The sequence below is a fragment of the Puntigrus tetrazona genome, chromosome 7, assembly GCF_018831695.1.
Source record: "Puntigrus tetrazona isolate hp1 chromosome 7, ASM1883169v1, whole genome shotgun sequence".
NCBI lineage: Eukaryota > Metazoa > Chordata > Actinopteri > Cypriniformes > Cyprinidae > Puntigrus > Puntigrus tetrazona.
Window position 1 is genome coordinate 15,745,074 of NC_056705.1, and position 20,741 is coordinate 15,765,814.

The following is a 20,741-nucleotide window of genomic DNA, read 5'->3' on the forward strand; positions in this document are numbered from 1 at the left end:
AAAAAGCAGTTATAGTGTTTTGAATACATGTATGCCTCAAGCACTACAACAATATAGTCAAATGAGCTAAAACAGTACACACAATGTTACTGTGTGAGCCTTCTATACGGTACTATAAATCTCACTTATTTATCATCTTGCCAGAAATGACTCCTGGTGGGAACGTTTTCTGACACATACACACACAGAAGTACACATACACACACTCACTCTCTGCATGCTTAAATTGTATTTGACTAAATGGCCCACTGTTAAATATTTACCCTAAAACTGTCTCCATTTGCTGTGGAGGTGACATCAGAACAAAACAGAAGGAGCATCTGCCGGCATTATGCTTTCATAACGCTGCATAAAATGTGTTGTTTGTCGCCTTTAAAATGCAGCACTTTTATGAATAATGCAGCTCTCAATTTCAAGAGGAAACACTTAGAAGTTGGATTCATAAAAAATAAATCCCCAAGTTTGTTTTTTTCCCCCCTGTGATCATAAGAGGAACAGTTAGAAAGTTAAGTGCCACCACAGTAAATGAAACAAGCTCATCAAACACAATGCTAAATTGTTAGCCACAGCGCTAGTGTGAGGAAAGGCACTCTCCTTTTCTTTGTCACTGCTGCATTATGGGGTCTATTTAGACTCTAATTAGTGTTCATTTCACGAGTTTCCAGTCTTAAATGTGTATTAATGTAATGACAGAGGACGTGTTTGTTTTTAGGCATCTAAGTGGAGAGGCTTAATACAGCTAGCTAAATTAGCACATCCATTCTGACAAGTACTCTAATAACCGCTGCGGATTAACTTATGACCCTGTTCAGGAGCACAAAGCTCATGGCCACTGTTGCTCCAGTGCACCAAACTTGCTGCAGTTAAGGCTCTGTAGAGAGGCTTTAGCGCCTGAACTGTTGGCCGCTGCCGCCTGCTTCCGTGTATATTATTAGGTTAATAGGATTTCACTTGTTTACACCAACTGTTAGTTTAACTCGAGGTCAAAGAGGTGGCTTAAACTTGTGTAATTGGCTTATTAAGAAGGCTCAAGTAGCATTGTAGTGAGGGGTTAAAACACACACACAGACACAGCCGGGGTGCCACGCGATGTGTGCCGAGCACGGTCTAGCTGCGTGCTCGCTGTTTTTCAGCTTCTGATAACGCATGGATTGCGAAAGATGACCTTTGTCGGTGGCTAGCTATTGTTTGCAGATTGGTTGCACACTCCGCAGGCTGTGAAAGACACATCTGCTGCCTCGCACGCAGAAACAGAGAGGGACAAAGGGGAGGAGGGGAGGGAAGACCTGTGCCACACGTCCCACACTGCCACAATACCTATCCACTTATCAAATATTTGTCCGGCCTTCGCTACCTATTTACTTTCCCTCTGTTTGCTTTGCTTATTCAAGTCTCTCTGTGCCAGATACAATGTTACCAAAGACTAGATGCGAGAGTCTCTTTTTTTTGTCCTGGGTTATTCACCTCCTCGCTGTCAGAGGGCACATGGACATTTTCTTTTGTTTTATAGTTTGCTTTTAATTCTCTCTGACCCAAAGAGCGCATCGTGCACCGCCATTCTCCCACTCATAAATACGTTAGCATTCAGAGTTGCTTTTTGCGTCGATGACAAACAGAAGTGGTGTTAATTTGCTCACTGCTCACTCACTCTTCCCACAAACCCTTTGCTGAATGGCCCAGTTCAAAATGTGTATTTGTTTAATATGTTTTTGATTGATTCAGTGATGATGATCCATACAGTCAGTATAGAGAACACACACACACATTCAGAAGCACAAAAGGCCTCTTTGTGCTGCTGGCAGGCAGGGTTTGTGAATTCGGGGAGCGAGGTTGAGATTACTCGATTATTTCATACAGGGGCCCTAGCGAGTCACAGAGCCCGGGCCCTGCCGCACGTAGCGGGATGGCTGTGGCGACGCCGAACCACAACAGAGGCCGAGCCCGAACCCAAAAGCGATGGACAGCAGCCAGAGACAGATACACACCACCCCTGTCACACACTTGCGGTTTTTTAAAAGAAAGCAATTTAGTTAATGATTTCATTCTGAAAGCCTGTCATGATGCATGTGTCTGCCCCTGCCAGGAAAAGGAGAGCGGGGCGGAAAGAAGGAAAGAAAGAAAGACGAAGGTGTTAGTCAACATGACTACACTTAAGTTCTAACTGCTTGCGGCTGCTGTGTGGATCGTGTTACCGAATGGAGCAGACCGTTGCAATGCTTCTTACAACTGGCTGAGGAAGCCCGTCACCGACTGTAGAGGGTTTTTTTTTTTTTTTGCAAGACTCCAGTCAGATATTTTTCCAGCTTGTTGAGAACATTTTTAAGACACTACTGTGCTGTTTTATCTGAAACGGGAGCGTGTGAGTTGGTCAGACACACGGTTTAATAGCAGACGGGTGAGACATTTTCTGTATCAGTCAGCGGCTAATCCAGTAATGTGCCTGCTTTCTGGCCTGGGTACAAATCTACTGCACATTTTTCTGTTCAACCATGCTTGTCAGCTCCTGGTTTTATTAGGCCGTGGTTCAGCGTGTTTCGTATTCACTTTACCGCTTTTTCCCTGTGCTGCTCCATCTTAGCATTGCTAAAACATCAACCCTTCATGTACTCTCTGACTCAGATTTTCGTGGCAATTACACAGATCGATGGATGGACTCTCCCTCTCACCCTCTCTGTTCTCTTTCTTTCTCTCTCTCTCTTTCTTTTTTTTGTATCAGCTGTCAGTCATGTGGGGAACTTCTAACCACCTCCTGACAGACATGAGTGCCAGCCGTTCGTTTAGCAGGGGTTTTTATTCAGCCGCCTTCGTCCGACCTGTCACCACGGCCACACACTGTTGCCCATGCTTTTCATTGAACAGGGGCGAATGAATTAGTTTCAGAGGTTTAAATCGGCAATCAATGTCACTTGGCCCAACATAATAAGGCTTAATCGTAGATCTTCGAGATGTGTCCTGGCTGACCCTCGCGATTCGTCAGGCATCTTTATATGGCCTCATCTGGGTGGAGCGAATGTACTGCCCCTGTTTTGATTTTCCAAATGACGTGTCGCATGAATTGTAGCATTTTGGCATCCACTCCCACTACTCCCTGATCCCGTCTTCTTGTCCTTCTTTACATGTGCAGTGTCAATGAAAAATAATACATTTCATAATTTTTTTATAAAAAAAGAAGAGAGGACACTGGAGAGAACGCTGTAAAGAGGACACAGAAAGCATAAAAAGCGCAGTTTAGGTTACAAAATATAATAAAAGCTTTGAGAAGTGTTACGAACTGAGCCATTGCCCCCCAACCCCTCTCAAAAAAGCATCCAGCTTTTTGCTGAAGGTATTTCCTTTATTTTCTTCCTCCACAGAAATCCTATTTATAAGATGAGAATGAAAAGGAACAAAACAGCTTTTCTTTTCGTTAGACACTGCAAATTTTCCAATTTGGTTGACTAGCGACTGGCGCAAAAAAAAAAAAAGCTTCCTATTTTTGGAAAAGAAAGGAATTAGGGGGACAGTGGCTGGAGAAAGCAGGGCACTGTGCGCCGGCATTCCAGATGTCCAAACGGCAGTTGTACCAGCCCAAGTTTTTCTGGGCACCGGGTGCCAATGATGACCTCATGAGCTCTAGGCTCAAGACTGTAGGCATACAGTTCTCGCTGACACTGGCTTGAATAGCCTTCAGCCTTTCATGCGCCCATTCATTCTCTCCAGTCCTCTGGCGGCAAAATTACTCCCTCATAATTAGCCATTGTCCCCGTTTTTGGCTAGTCTGTAAAAAGTTTTTTTGGCCAGTCACTTTTGTGCCACCGCCCCCCACCCCCATTTTAACCCTCCATCTTGTCTAATATGTTTATTGTGAAACCGAGAATTGTACAGCCCCCTTCCCCCGTTTATCTTTAGCATTCTCACTTCATTCTGTCTTCTGTTCTCATCACAGTGGACTGTGGGAGATTTTACACTCGATTTGTTGACTCCTTTGCTATAAAGTCGGCCACTCTGAAGAAAAGTATCTTTATAAATGAGAGAGAGGACCTGTCCCTGAATGGTGCTTTGTTTACTGTTTTTCCAAAAAGGGGCCCCCACTATATTTCATCTGTCAGAGTTGCTTTTCTTTCCCCCAACAATGCTTGATTGTTTCCACAAAAAAAAAAAAAAAAATCAGAGGGACACAGAGAGTAAGGGAGAGAGGAAAAGAGAGAGAGAAAGAGAAAGTACGAAAAAAAAAATCCAGGTTCCACAGACAGGAGAATTCTGTATTATATTTTCCTGCCAAATTCCGATCTCTGTTTTCCTTCCCCTGCACTCACAAAGGGCTCATAACTTACTGTCAACTGTGAGGGAAACCACAAAGCTCCACTGTTGCTCAGCAAATAGGCTGTGTTGCTTGATGGCTTCACTGGCTGTAAAGTTTGCTTAACTGCAGCACTGACACCAGGCACTTTGGGAACTGCCGCCCCGTAAGGCCTCGAGCGAGGGACGGAGAGAGACGGCGAGCTGCTTTTCTTGCGTCTCAGAATCGTCTCCGGCTGTACGGGGACTGAAAGAGACACGCGTGCGAGGGAGACGCTGTGTGTGTGTGTGTGTGAGCGGAGGAGCTTAACAGCTGCTCTGCCGGTGGCTCCGTTCGTGTGTGTGAGTGTACTTCGTTCAGCGTGGTGTCGGATGTGTTCTGACAAGACGTGCCGTGGCTGGGACGAACGGCCTGTCTGTGCTCGAGTGTTTTTGTGTGTGTTTGTGTGTATCAGAAATTGAGGAAGTGTTATGCCATCCAGCTCTGAAGTGGTGTGTGAAGAACAGAGAAGGACAGGAGCAGCCAAACAGGCTGAGGGGGACAGTATGTGAGTGTACACACCTGATACACACTCATTCACACACGCACGTATCTCACACTAACTGAGCACGGTGACAGGGTGTTTGAACCGAAACCTTTTTTACTTTCACAGTTCTGTTTATTTTGTTTGCAGAATTCTTACTCAGGCAATGCTTGATGTCAAGAACGCACTTTTAGAAAATACTGACTCTGTTTTCTTCTTGTAAATTGACTGTGTATTGTATTTTAAGAGTTGTATATGGAGCGGAGCAACAGTGGAAAGACAGTGAAGGAGTGAGTGATGTGTGGAAGGGTTGTGAGGTTAACATTTTTTTTTATAGTTTTCATGGAAAAGATTTTTTCACATTTAGAGGTGTCTTAATTTCACTATTTATAAGCGTGCTACAATAGTTAAATTAAATTGTATTTCTTCTCCTTCTTTGGAATATAATAATAATAATATTATTTGTTAATTAATGAATTAAATATGTTTATTTATTACTGGTTAATTATAATACTGTTACAAATAATAATTGTATTGATTTATTTGTTAACATTAGAGTAGTACTATCTGTGTGCTACACTTAGATTTTAGTTCGTATGTATTTCTTTAAAAACAGTGATGAAGATGATGATAATTTGTTTTTAATTATTTTGTAAACTATTATTATTTTGATTTACCTATTATTTGTAATATATTTGTATTTAATTATCATTTAAAACATTTGTGTTTTTATTGCTGTTATTCAAAATAATCATTGTCTTTATTTAGTTATAAATTAGTTAATAATTACCATTAAAGAAATTCAAAATAGATGAACAATAATCGCTTTTTTCCTGAAGAGCTTTCCTTCTGTCTCAGATGATTGTTAATGGATGGGTAGACTGCTCAGGTACAATGGAAGGTGATAATTTGAAGGTGCTAAACAGCTACAGCAGGGATGATAATTTTCCAGCCCAGGTTTCACAGGTGACAGAGGGTTGATTATAGGAGGTGAAGACCTCGAGAGTCTGTTCCGTCACCTGTGTGAACTGCTGTCAGAGAGACACTCACACAAAGACACATATGCAAACTCTTGTTCTCACTCTCTGTGGGACACCAGTTCATCTCTAATGTCATGTTTAGTTTTAATGAGCTGGAGCATTGTATTAATTTTATGTTTAACATTGTGCTGTTGTTTGAAAATAAGTATCAGTGTCTTGTATGTTGCATAACTGAACTCTCACCAGCTTGTACGGCCACAGCAGCTGCTGTTGTTAAAATAAATGCTGAACATAAATCATCAGTATTCAGAAATTGTCAGGGTGTATTTACAGTTTTGAATTAGTTTTTTTTTTTCTTGTTTTGTTGGTGTGTTAGTTTGTTTTTGTAGTGTTGCATATCATCATAAACCTCGCCACAGGAATATTACACAGTACGCTTGCATCTTTTGTATTTTTCACGGATTTCCTTTCAGTTTCAAATGCTTCCTGTTGCACTTTGAATAACTGCATTGGAGTGTCCGGTTTCAGATTTATGATTGGCCTGTTAAACTCTTATTTTAAAAAAGTTTTTAATAGCAAAGTTTTACATTGCTGTAACTTTCTCCGTCCTACCTTTATGTTTCTTATTAGCCTGTATTTTGAAAGCTTGTGCGTATGCTCAAGCACGAACACACACATGTGTACTTGATCGTGCGAGTGTGTGCGTGCGTGTCTGTGTGTGTGCCGTTACCCGTGGAAACTTGAAGCCCTGTCATAAAGCAGCTTTTGCCATTTTTCTGCTCACCCATCGTTAGCTCCTTTAACAATGGTCCTCTTGTTTTACCCTCTTTTATTTGATTATTTCTCTTCATATAGGTCTGGGTGGTGGTGCCGGAGCAAAAAGCGGCCTTCTAATATTTCCTTTCAGGAGTGGCTGGTGATTTAGGGGGTCTGCAAAGGCTTGTGGTTTTGAGGGGGTGTGGGGTGACCGAGGGGAAGGGAGCAACAGTGACACCGTAGCTCAGGAGTTACTTATCGCCATTGTCTATAAAAGGGCAACAGAAAGACACGGCAGAGACAGAAGAGTGGGGGGCTTCTACCGATTGAGCGGGGCGAAAGCGGATATCCCAAGACACATGGCCCCCAGTCATGAGACCCCCTGAGGAACACCAGCGCGGGGTGTCTTCTAATGCCACTAACCAATTAAACAGAGGTCAGTGCGTGATGAAACGTTAGCAGCGGCAACAATTCATGAGTCGAAGCATTCCAGGCTACATGAGAACTCATGCCGAGAACTTAACTCCTAATCCTCATAAACGTATCGCAATATTGTCAGCTATATATGGGGCCTTTCTCTCTCCCTCGGACTGCCAAAAGACAAGCTGGGCTGCCCTACACTTATTGATTGGTTTGGTTTGTTAGCCATCCATTGTTATTGTGTAATCAGGCCTGAGCGAGAGAGGGCTGACAGGAATTCATATGAGGCCGCTCTGGCTTCGCTGATATATTCGCTGCTTAATATGCACAAAGGCCAACGGATTGGACTTATTTACTGGAGAAACAGATTGAATTATTAATAAGAATAAAAGGAAGCGCTGCGGTGGCTCGCTGGACTGTTCCGTGAGTGTAAAGCAGTGTTTAATTTGATGAAATACGATGGCGTCAAGGCTATTTCCCCTCCTCCGTCAAACGCCACATACTGTAGAACCGAAGCGGGTTTTTGTTTTATGGCTCGTAGGGAGGAATTAAACGATTTTGAAGTGCGCTTTAAGGAAAAATCCATCCAGGAATCAGGCCTTTATTCCAGCTAAACGGCAGCAGCATTGTTCTGTTCTCAGCCGTGGGTGCAGATTAGCCGGGTGGATGTGAGTGGGGCTGGGGGGGGGTGTTATGGTTGGGAGGGATTGAGGGGCAAAACTCATGAACCCGGCACTCAGGGGCTGAGCCGCCCTCCCAGCTCTCCTAATGAATTATTAACTCCAACTGACAAATACTGTTACGGGGCCCTGGCTCAGATCTGTTGCGTTTTCGAGTAAAATTGCTGTAGACACATGTTACAGGAGGATGGAGTCAGCCCCTCTCTCTCTCTCCCTCTCTCTCACTATCATGCCTCAGCAGTTTGACTGATGGCTGGAGACTGGAGGGAAAGGCCTGAGAGACTGAATATTTTAGAGGTAAAATAATACCACTTGATTTACTGTGTAATACAAAAGAAGTGCTTTGTTTCGCTCGCAGTCCATTGAAGATGAAGGTGGGGGTTGTTGTGCTGGAAGCTCTGGCTCTTTGGATCCATGAATAAAAAATAGAAGCAGAATCGCTCGGCCTCTCATAAGCACGCTTTCTCCTCATCTAGCCATCGTGCACCCCTTCCGCATGCTCCGAACTTTGCTCCTAAATTTGATTTTCAATTAACGCTCTACAATTTTAGAGATCACTTTCTGTTTGATATAATTACAGGAAACAATTTATTGGCTGATTAAAATTGAGGCCTCGGTCTCGCTAAAGAAAATAGGGGCGCGGAGCGGTCTGGGTCTCCGGTGCCTTCCTCTGCGCTAACTAACAGACTTAGCTTGTTTGCACAGCTGCGGTATCCCGCTTGATTAACTTCCATTGACTTCCATTGTCCACTTCTGTTGGCTGCCGCGGAGCTCATCTAAGACTGTTTGTTATTTTTATTTATAATTTTTTTCTTGGTAAGCATAACAAAATTATTAATATGGAAGCTAGTGCGAGACAATAGAAGCATGTGTTGTTGTATTTCTTTAATGCTCACTTACAGAACTGTATTAAACAATTCATATCAGGAGTGTGAGGCTTAAGTGCTCAGCCATGTGTGCAAATTGATGGCACATCTTCAAATGAAGTAGTCATACTTTAAAGGGCCTGAGAGCAATTGGGCCTGACAGCCCGTTGCAACCCACACATCCCTCATGCGCCGAAGTGCACGGCCGCCGCACGCACGTGAACAGATTAACTCACAGTTTGGTGTTAAAATAATCTCTCCCGGTGTCAAATTTGTTTTCGTCCCACGATGAGCCACATGCTGGAAAACTTGGCAGGGCTGGGAGATGGAGTTCTGGAGGCACCTTGGGCTGCCTTCATTACCCAGCCTGCCTCTCTCTCATCTCCTCTCAGTCTCAGTGGGCAGTGGAAGGACATTAGCTCACCTGCAGCCCGTGACCTAGAACGCTCATGCCCTTTGTTCAGGCTAATGTGGCTGGCGGCAGCGTTTTGGCTATCTCTGCCGAGCCTCTCATAGATTCCGGATGTTTCGGGCTCAAAACAATGAGTCTGCAACCCTGTGGTCAGCAGACGGTCGTGTGTATGTCATTGTTCATGATATTATGAGTGCTGGCTGTCTAGTGTAAATTACTGTCTTATAGCAGGCAATTTAAAAGCTGGTAGGAAAGTTGTGTTTTGGCCGATTCTCAACTCACCATATCAGTTGCAGCCTGTTGATTAAGTATTTAAATCAAGCTCTTAATTCGATTAGCAGGTTAAGTTTTTCCTTAGCGGTAGTTGTATTTTCGTAAGTTGTTCTAAAATGTTTATTAAATATTTTTTATTTTATTTATAGTCCAATTTTAATTTCCTGGAGAAACACCCACAAAGTCAGTGGGTGAGGAAAAAAGAAGAGTTTTACTCCATATGACATGATGACTTTTGTTTAAAACAAATGAATTTACCAACCCTATTTTGTGAATTGGAAATTCGCTTTAAATCTGTGAAAAGTTACCTCACATCTGTCACAGCAGCCTACTCGCATTAATCCTTATGTACAATTGCAAAAGCAGAAAAGCACAATTACAACAAAAACGAAGGAAAATGGCACATTTATAGACTCAATATGAACATAATGATCAAAATCCCGTTAAGTGTCAGCGTCTCAGCGTCACCGCTCTTTTTGTGGTTGGTGGCAGGGTTAGCGCTTTAATGAGAGCGTGTTATATGGTATGGTAACCCTCTTAGTGCGGTAATCAGGCGCGGGGCGGGGGGATCGGGCCTGCCTCAGGCAGCTCTCCAGCCATAGCTCAGCACGTCCATTTACATTAAACAAAGGATTAAGAGGGACCCCAGTGCATGCCGTTTCCCTCTCACCGAGCTCAGAGCCATTGATAGGATCTCCCTAGCTCTGATAACGGTCCAATCGTGGGGTTAGAAGTGGCGCGGATGCTCAGAACAGCAGCCAAGTTCATATATATGTGATGTGAGGCCGCTCATACAGAATGAAAGCTGAGATCCAGCATTTCCTGTCTGACATTTGCAAGACTGTTTGTTATGAATAAAGTTGTTCCATTGGAAGTTTGAATGCTTTGTGACTAACATGTTTCCTCTGCTCTTCTCTCAGCAGAATCATGTCTTCCAAGCAAGCCACCTCTCCGTTCGCCTCAACCCCTGACGGAGGCGAGGATGGAGTGAATCAGGAGCGCATGTCCTGGGAGAAAGAGGAGAACTCGGAGTCACTAGTCGCCCCTCAGCTGCCCCTGCACAATCTGCTCCACAACAAACCTCCCCCGGAGGAGCTCCAGCCAATCAGCAGCAGCGTGCCGCCCGAATCCGACTGGGACAGCCTGATGTCAGCCCAGCAGCGCATGGTGAGCCCCACTGCCAGTGTTTCATAGCTCATTTACGTGTGCTAACACTGGCTACGTGTGTTTTTAAATTTCTAATGAGCTGTAGATGAAAGATTGCATTATAAAAGACAGTTGGCAGGATTCAAAAAATGAGAACCGTCTGGACAAGATGATTCGTCTAGAACTCAACGGATATTTTCCATTTGCGACACAATCTTACGACATTAACACAACATGGGGTTAACCTCCAGACGTATCCCACATCTATTCTCTCAAAACACACTCTGTACCACTGTAGAGAGGAATCCTCAACCCAAGGACACAGCTAGAACATAGCAGGCCTCTCCGGAACGCTTTTGAATGAAGACTTAAGACTTTGCGATTTGCCAAGGACTCAGCTTTGAAGTTTAAGTCCCCCACAAGTGCCTGGAGATCCCTCACACTGTAAAAGTGCAGGAGAACAACGTATTGAATTGCATTTCACGTCAGAGCGATTTTATGAATCTATAAATAAAGGGACAATGAGAAAGCGGGACTAGGAATGGGAATTTTGAGGGAGTTGAGGGAGCCACCCCCCCCTCCTCCGTGGTGGTCTCTCTAGACCGTGAGGCATAGAGCCCAGACTGGAGACTGACAGTCACTTATTGTTCAATGCTTGTAAAAGGGAACTCTCCATAAACCCTCCCTCTGCCGCTGCTGCTGGCCCAGAGCTAGGTGACTCCAACGGGCCCCTGAGGTCTGGACTCCTCTGGCCCCCAGCATCCAGACACCAGACCCCACTTTAATTAGCCTTAAAATGTTGCTATCATGAGAGGCTTTTTGCCTTTTATTTTGCTCCCATAGGACAAAAAAATCAGGACTTCTTTTAAATTAATATTTCTTAGCAATTAGATTAAATGGAGATCAAACTGAGAATTTTTCTTCACTAAACAGGTTTTCGGGCTTTCCAAAAAAAAACAAAAACACAAATCTTCACATCTAAATGCAGAAGGCTTTAGCACTGCTCAGGTGGTGCTGATTTCTAATTAGATTACAGAGAGCTTTTGTGATTGGTGTAATTAGAAAGGCATTTCAAAGAATTGTTACCGCACCGCTGTGGTTGGATATGCGCGGGATGATCTCTCGGTTTCCTCTTGATATAATGAGGGAAAGCATATGAAAAGTTAATTGTGCTCATTTGATGTTCAAGAGCAGCTGCTTGTGTTTGATTTGCAGTGAGCAATGCATTCGCTGCTCGCTTGTCTTCACACGAGCAGGACAGCCTGTTGTTGAGTGAGGCAAAAATAAGAGTAAGAGAATTGCCTCTTGGTAATCCTAATGTCTGCAAGCATTAGCATATATGCTCAGTTATTTCTCGTTTATAGATCACGTTATGTTCAATTTAGATATTAGTTTGTTTTACTATAGGGGGCCCATTTCTGCCTCAGAAATGCTTTTTTCTATGTAAATATGATGTAGTTTCATTTTTATTAAAGCTACATTTCAGCAGCAATTAACAAGTCTTTAGTGTCACACGATCTTTCAGAAGTAATCTTTTTTTTTTAAAATAGAAATCTTGTCAGTTTAAATGCAGTGGTCTCAAACTCAGTTCCTAGAGGGCCACAGCTCTACAGAGTTCAGCTCCAAATCACAACTGCTTGGAAGTTTCTAGTGATCCTGAAGAGCTTGATTAGCTGGATCAGGTGTGTTTGGTTAGGGTTGGGAAAAAAACTGTGCAGAGCTCTGGCCCTTCAGGAATTGAGTTTGAGAACAATGGTTTAATCCATCTTTGCTGAAAAAATACATAAATTAATTTCTTTCTTTCTTGATTTCATGTGTTTAGTTCATATTAATACTTTAAAACTTAAAAAAGGCTTTTTTTAGTGGCTTTTTTACTTTCTTGTACTGTCTTGTACAAAATAAGTAAGATATTACAGGAATCTCATCTATAAATTTGACTTCATTCTTGTGTTAGCAGAACCTTTGGTCTGTGCCAGCTGATTTGTGGGATCTCATTCCGTGTTTCGCTGCCACATAATCACACTGCCCTAATGCCCGTCTGTGCCCTGCTCTCCAAAACATACACCTGCCAGTTTTTCTCTCATTGAAGGAGCAATCCTACGCCAAACTGTTCTCTGTCAGGACTCCCACTCCACTCGCTAATGTGCTTTTGCACTTTATTTTTACAATCACTCAGTAGTGTGTAGACTTACCGAGCCCTGTGTAGGATCAGACAAACAGATCGCTTCTCCCTTTCGTTCTGTTTTCCCTCTCTGTGCAGTCGCTCTGGGAACACTGAACTATCAGCTGCAGACAGAAGCCCAGTTAACCACTAAACCACACACAGGTGGGACCGCAAAACAACAGAAGCTTGAGACAGGGGCCAGATTTACGATGGCCTGGAGGGTTCCGTGAAGAACAGCCACCCGCTTGAGAATCAACAAATTACACTGCGCTCAAGCTCGGCTTAAACACGCACTCGTAACCTTTGCAAAGGAATTACAGCGATGACAATTGTAAAGAGAAAAGAGTGGTTAAACACCATTTATCTGCTCTGTAATCATTTAACTTGTATCCTCAACTTGCTTTCTCTAATAAAAATGATACGTCTTTAGCACTTTCCAAATTTTTTTACCTTTTTTTAGCAAATTCTGATTTTTTGTATTTTTTATTAAACTGCTCTCTTTTTCATCCTCTTGACAGTTTAATGTCTCTTTTGACATCAAGTAAACCTTCAATCTTCTCAAACTTCTTTGTGTTCTCCTACAGGAATCGGACAGCAATAAAGTATGTTCCTTATACTCCTTCCGGAATAACTCTACCTCTCCACACAAGCCAGAGGAGGGGGCCAGGGAGCGCGGCGACCTGCTGAGCAGTTCAGCCTTCGGAACGCCAGAGCGCCGCAAAGGAAGCCTGGCCGATGTGGTGGACACACTGAAACAGAAGAAACTAGAGGAGATGACAAAGACAGAGCAAGACGGTATGGAAGGTTTCAGCATATTTTTGTGTGTCCAGATTTAGGAATTTATGTGTATGTGAGCAAATGTTCTTTTTTGGCATTCATCGATCTCCTCAGTCACTCTGTTTTCCTCGTTCGTCGTCTCCTGTATAAATCTGTATTCTTTCTCCTTCGACATAATCCATCTCTTTTCTCCCACCGTACACACGCACACATGCAGTCTTTTAACCTGGGAGGACTGACGTGGCTATGTTTTCCAGTTTGTTCTGAACCGAGTCCAGTGTGACAAAGAGTGGGTGGCACTACCCCTCAGCTTAAGTGTGGTCTCCGGATGATGCCAAACCAAACTCTCAGACCATAAAACACACGCCACGACCTGACGCCAGGAACATTACCTTTTTATTCTTCAGTACAGACGACAGCATTCATGCCGCAAAATTCATCTACAGACCAACTCAAATAGCTCCAAGAAGGCTTTTTTCTTCCATGTGTTTAGGGCCCAGAAGTATCCAAGGATTTGGCAATTCAATTTGAATGATATAAAATGATATAAAATACATATGTATAGTGTAAGAATTTTGTTATATGAAAGATTTATGCGTTTGGGCACGTTTAAGTTGTAGTTTTTTTAAAGCAAATAAAAGTAAAAATCCAGTCCCGTGGCTGAAAAGAGCATCTAGTTAATTGATAACATTTCTTATTTTGTTTTATTTATTTTTAAATAATTTTAATGAATAGTTTGGTGCAGATCATGCCGCAGTGGAGCGGGTCCTCTGGGAGAACGACCGAAAAGCAAATACTGGAAAGAGTTGCTGAAACGGTTCCTCTCCTGGTAATTAGTGTAAAGCAGAAACCTATACAATCAAATATTATACACACACACACACACACACACTTAGACAGTATTGCTCCTTGGGGAGATACTAGTCTCATTTACGCATCTGGGGAGCTCTTAGCCCGAACACTTGATCAGAGGAATAAATTAGGCCATAATTCAGTTAAAAGTTTTTTTTTTCCCTCAGTTTTTTTCCTCTCCCGTTCTGTGAAGGTCTTCATATTAATTTAATCGTATTTGTTTATGGTGGGTTTCATTATTGCCAAGGGTTAGAGAAATATTTTGAATAAGAAAATAGGACAAATTAAATAAATCTGAGTGAGGGGCTGTCAGTCTTGAATATTTTCATATTCATAATTGATATACAAAATTATGACAGGCCATCCATTATCATAAAGGAGCTTCATTTTGTGAGGCGGTGTGATGAAATAATTTATCAGCAATCTAAATTTCTGTGAACTGATTTAAGATTTTTTTTCTCTAAAAATATTTCCACCTATAATTTGCCTGTCTGTCAATTAAGGCGCCGTATTAAACAAAATGCAGTTTTGGAATTACCACTTAAAGTGACTTGCTGTATAACATTTAACTGAAAAAAAAAATCTTTTGATGTGATTTTTTTTTCTTTCTTCTCACCTCTCATGCATCTCCAGCATAATGGTAACCAGGGCTTATGTCCTCATATGTTCCTCCTGTTGTTTCAAGTAAGGTATTTTTTAAGATGTGCTCTCAGACCCGGTGTACTAGGGTGCTATGCTAATGAGCCCCAGCTGGTATGGCCGGTTGCTGCAGTAATTTAAATGGTCAAGTGCAGCTCGTAATCCTGAAGGCCCGTATGTTTAGTGCAGGCAGGAGAGGGTGCTTCACTTCTAGTGTACAGCTGTGTTAATCTGCCCTTAATAATGGAGACAGAGCCGACCTCATGCCTCCACGCCTCACGCCACAATCTCCCCCGTTGCACAGAAATTAGTTCCTGAGCTCGAGAGAGACAAGAGGCATGCAGAGTTCAATATGTTAGTGACGAGATGCTGGAATGGAGCGCTTCTTCGTCCTTGAGGACGTCTCAGTTTGGTGCAGCTGTAAGGGGAATCTTCAAGCCCACAGTACCTCAAATGTCAGGATTAACCCCTTGCGTGACTCTGAAAGCAATTGAGAGAGTCATGTGTTGTCTTAACAAAAGCATGCCGTTATGTTATGAGAAGCGAAGAATGGATGAGCTAAAAATATCACTCGTCTTAGTCTCTTAATAAGGGGACAACTGTAACCTTTCATTAGCTTGCTTGGCTAACTGGCTTAAGGTCAAATTAGAAGTGCATCCTACACTGCGTACTGCATTTAATGGATAGTAAGTCATTCATATATTGTTTGCTTACTCTTTTAAAATGTTACGTATTTGTACATATTGCCCATCTGTGACGTTTTTATACTACATAGTAAGAAAGTGTTTTAACCCCACAACGAAACAACAAGAAATGATGAAACATGATGAAATATACATTAATAACTAGTAATAATAATCTCTTCAATTGCTGTAACATCTCAGATCTGCAGGTCGAAATGTACAAACATGTAGTAGCAGAAGATGAATTTGTTGATGCTTCTATTTTTTGTTTCTTTGAAATCACTGCCATTGCCATCTCTTTCCATCATTCAAATAAACCTTGGCTCTCATGAACGCTTTAGATCATAAGCTTTGAGAACGCTATTGTGTAGGCAGCACATACTGCAGTGAAGCATAATGCTTTGTTCGTAAAACAGTGTCTTTTGATTTCAGTCAAGGAGCCATGTATTGGGACATACTTGAAAGGATGCTTTCATATAGGAGCACACTGTATTTCATACTCGTCTTTACACACGCTTAATTGAATGTGCACCAGGGCCCTAAAAGTCAACCGCTCTCAAATTCAATCAGACCTATTAGAACCGTACCGCAAGTCAGTGAAACTGGACTGTCATCTCCATCTCTTCTCTCACTAACAATTCTTAAAGTGCCTTAAGTGCTTGTGACCGCTCTAATGAATGAAAATATCCTGCCTAGAGGACTGCATTAAGCTGAATAGTCACCTTCGCTGTAAAAGCGCTGCACAAACCACCTCATCCACCAAGGAGGTCTTGGGATTTTTCTGTAACTGCTATTGTAAAACATTATTTATAGAAAGCTCTCTTGTGCTTGTTGATAGTTTAATTATAGAGGAAAAATCTAAATAAAAATAAAAATAAACAGGACAAGAGGAAAAATTAGTGTCCATTATAATGATTCAAGGTGACCTTGTCTGGGATTCAAAAGTAATTAAGGTCCTTTTTATGAAATGTACTTTAAGTAATGAAATTTGAAAATGGTATGAATCCTTCACTGTGTTGGTTGTTTTCATTGTTGCAGTTATGTGATATTCTTCTGGCCGCTTTTATGAACACTCTTGTTTTTAGTGGGGTGATTCTTTGACCTCTATTTGGATGAACCGCACTCACCCTTATTCAACCTTGAAGTGATTTGTTTGCAGTTTGGCGCTCCAAATATCTGATTTGAACATTGAGCACCATGCTTAGACACGGCCCATTCTCTCTCACCGACTTACTCAACAGTTATTTGGGGTTGAAGAAAGCATAATTATTTATTTTATAATTATTTATTCTGTAGTAAAGAGAATTTAAAATTTTGGTGCATCCCAAGTTTTCTTTTAACTTCAACATTCCCACATCACTTTGCAGCAGACTGAAAGATCTAGAAAGAAACATCCGCACCTAGTCAAGAAGGCACGCTGCCTACTGCTCTAGTTTGGGCACCAGTGAACCAATGGCTCTGCCAACTTAGTCAGCAGTCTTGTATTGGCAGGATTGGCCATGGCTGCTGGTAATAGCTTGTTAGCTGCTAATCCACGCTTAGAGCCCTGTTCGTCTGAATGCCAGCATTACATTTTGCAGGCAGTTTGGTGGCAGGGGTTCATTTTGGTGGCTGAAAAATAGACCGTCCAAGCAGCATGTCATTCCTCTGTGATGTCTAGTCAGTGTGCGCTGCTGCAGACCACACACGAAAACTATCAGTTTTAAATGATGCATTTTACTTTGTTTATAAAATATCAGCTTGTTTGCCAGGATAATTTGTTATATAATGTTTCCATGGTCCTCACAGAATAGACAAATTCCCTCATAAAAGCATTGAAACAAGCTCTTTCTGAGATTCTGGTGTCAGTGTCCCTGCGCAGTTGTTTAACCCTGTGCACCCTTGCATCTATTTTCCCATGTAAAAGTGAAAGGGCAAGGTTGTTAGACACATTTAGAAATATGTCAGAGCCAACAGGTGTAGAAAAGGCACTTTCTGAGAACGAGTGAATTACACCGGCAGGAGTGACCCGGGTGACAACAGGAACAGTTGCTAATGTGGCGTAGATGAGGGCTTTCTCTGGGGTGGTAACCCGGAGACCTCTGAGGGGGCAGAGGAGAGGCGAGGTTAGCGAACAGCTCTATACACCTGGAGCTTTGTGTATCGAGTCAGAGTTAATGAGTTTAGCAGGGGGGCAGATTCTTCATTGCCTTCATCCCACGTAAAGCCTGATCTCTGGGGCAGGGGGATATTTCCAGAGCCCTCCCGCCCTGCGGACCTTAGCCATTTCAGCAGCAGGTGAGCACCGGTGTGCATTTAAATAACAGCTGTGTGTGTATGTGTATGTTACCTTCCTGATCTGCTCTATGGGAGCTATCTGTCCTCAAAATCTCTTTTGAGGCACTTATTCTTCTGTTAAAGTATGTTAGTGAAGGCATTTTTTAGGAACCTACCCCCCTCTCATGTATTTATACATTTCTAACTGAAATCTGTCCTTTTTTCTCTTTTCTTTAACATCCAGCCCAATATCTCCAGGCTGCATGTGTCTTTTCCCCATCGAGATCAGGAGATTGATGGGTTTGGGCAGCGGGAGAATTGAGTGCAGAAAGCTGTTTTACCGCATGCCATTTTGGTTGCATTTTTATGACCCTCTTGAAAGTGTTCTTGTTGAAATAGCAGAGGGGCTAGCTGTGCTCTCCGGCTCTATACGGCTGCCCTGTCATCTACTTTTGATTTCTATTCCATCTAATTAATAACCAGCTTTGTTGTAATGACACGTGGCACTGGACCTAGGCTTGGTGCATACTTAATTAGGTCGACCTTTTTAATTTCTTGGCTAGTGTTTGGACCAAACCTGAGATCTGGAAGCGTGTTTCAAACGCGACGTTCCATCGTTCTGTTATGTCAGTCCACCAGTCCCTCAGGCAGAGTACACTGGGCCAAACATCAGTCAGGAAGTTTTCTCGCCTCTTCCATGCTCCTGTCTACCTTCAACCGAGCCGCTTGTCTGAATGAAAGAGTATGGGTTTGATTAATCCGAGTGTTCTCGTACACATGTCAAAATATCTTAGTTACTCTTCAAAATGACGTGTGGATCTCAAGAGTTGGCAGGTGAGCTGGTGTGTGGGTGAGTTGGTAGCTCGGCAAAGAGCAAGATCTGGCCCATCACTTTTGTTTGAATAGGTAATGTAAATCTGCTGGGGTTGAGCAGACATGAGCTGGAATGGCTTGTTAGGACAAATGATCAAAAGCTTGTCTCCCTGCTCTCCGCTCCTTGCCAGTCAACTCTCTTGTCACCCTGCGAGGCAGACGTTAAATAGATTTTTTTTTTTTTTTTTAATGTTGCGGGCATTCTGCCACTCTCTGGACTTTGACAAAAATGATAGCTCTGTCTTACCCCTCAGAGAGAAAGCTGTGCTACTGACAAGCCTTCAGCACCAAAAAAAACAAGATAGATTAATACAAACAGACTGTGGCAGCTCTGTTCAATCCCTATCAAAACCCTCAGCAGCCTGTAGGCTTCATATCAAACATCCATAACACAAACACGCTTCCCAGAGGAGCGTGTGACAGGAGGGACAAATCGTCAACCGACTGCCTAGTGCGGACCTCCAAAACTCTGTCCATGCTCCAAATAGAGTGCTCCTCTTTCAGATGACAAAACAAGCAGCTGCTTCTGCCTCACTGTGCCATTCTCTGTGTCCGTATCACCTTCCCTCTTCTCAGATTCCCATTAGTCAACAGTAGCAACTGCTGCGGAGCATTCCAGGAGCCATCTTCTCTCTCGAGCTCAGCTGTTGATTCTGTACCTCTTGTGTGGGACCAAGCACAACGCTTCCATTGTGCCGGTCTCTGTCATTGAGCTGGGGCTCTCCTGATAGGAGGAAACGGGTGTTTCAGGGAGACAAATCACAGCCAGGGCTCCTGAACAGAGGTCCATTTGTCCTCCCTCTCACACCATAGGTACGTCTCCTCAGCTGTGAATGAGACTTTCTTAGACTGCACTTCATACTTCATAAAAAAAAAAAAAGTATAAAAAAATTTAAATTAGAAAACAAATACTGTTATTATCAATACAACACGTTATAAAACTTAGCATTATTGTATGTATTTTTCTCAAAACTTTTAATTTAAAGTGGACAAAAAATATTCAAAATGCTTTGTAAATCACATTTGTATTCATAATAACACAGCAGTGATATTACAGTTTATATATATATATAATTTCTAAGTAAATAATCACAATATGTAAAGGTATTAAAGGGATTATTTTGTATTTAGTTTTTAAGATTTCCATACATTTTTATGAAAATGTGTTTAAGGTTTAGACAACATCTTAAATATGAATTCCTTGCATATTGTGATATATTTATTTAAGGATTATTTTTTATTTATTATAAACCCTAACTATGCCATGGTCTTAAAGATAGTCTTGAAGCTTTTGTACATGCACACTTAAAATGTCAATGTAAATAAATATATTTCCAAATGGCACTTGCAAACAAGTGTTATATTTAAATTTTGTCAAAAACCATTAAAAGTTTTAGTCCCCAAAGTCCCCAAAATTTGACTATTTAAATTCCACTATTTAAAAACTATTTTCTAAGAGTCTTAAATAAATATTGCTATATACCTTGATTTTTTGTAATATTCAGACATGTTTGGATGTGTTTTGGGGCCAGTGTAATACGGTAGGATGAAAAAAAGGATGAGTGTTGTCCCAAGCAACAGTGTCGACAAGGATTGCATTGAGTCCTGCTCTTGTTTAACAGCGGTGTTGGAATAGTGGTATATGTGTAAAGCAGTACTGGAATGGAGTGGTTTTAATGAGCAAGCATCTTTATGTTCCCCTCTTGGTATTTGGATTAGCACAGTGAGAAAAGCAAAATGCTGATGCCTGAGAAAAGAGGACCACCCCATTAATTAGCCTTAAATCTGTCACTGCACAGCTGAACGCTGCCGGTGGAAAACGCAGGACCCTTTATGTAGATTAAAAGCGGTCAGAACGAGATGAGCTGGACTTAACCTGTGTTAAAGCGTGTGTGCATTTGTGCTATATGAGTGTAAGATCACCACCACCCGCCTTGTGCTCAGTTCCCAGGCATTGACTGCACATAACTGGACAAAAGAGCCGGTGTCATCTGACTAGGATCAAAATAGTGTCAATGTAACTCACACCGTAGCCACAGACGGGCCGGTGTGCCCAGCTAATGATTTCAGGCCACATAGCAAGTCTTGTTTTATAAGACCCAGCTACGTCAGCTCCATCTGGTTGCTAATACCACCACCCTTCCTGAAATTCACAGACACAA

General features: G+C 42.2%; 1 protein-coding gene across 13 annotated transcripts in view; it reads left to right on the top strand.

The window, feature by feature from the left end:
* Positions 1-20,741, top strand: part of sox6 (SRY-box transcription factor 6) — a 143,508-nt gene that overhangs the window by 38,315 nt on the left and 84,452 nt on the right. For 5 of the 13 annotated variants that reach the window (XM_043244134.1, XM_043244142.1, XM_043244135.1 and 2 more), the window contains 2 exons: positions 10,110-10,356; positions 13,084-13,294. In XM_043244134.1, coding sequence (XP_043100069.1) covers positions 10,110-10,356; positions 13,084-13,294 — 458 coding nt within the window. Of the gene's footprint in view, positions 1-4,405; positions 4,827-10,109; positions 10,357-13,083; positions 13,295-20,741 lie in introns of those variants that run through there. The other 8 variants (XM_043244140.1, XM_043244132.1, XM_043244138.1 and 5 more) reach the window with 6 other exon arrangements.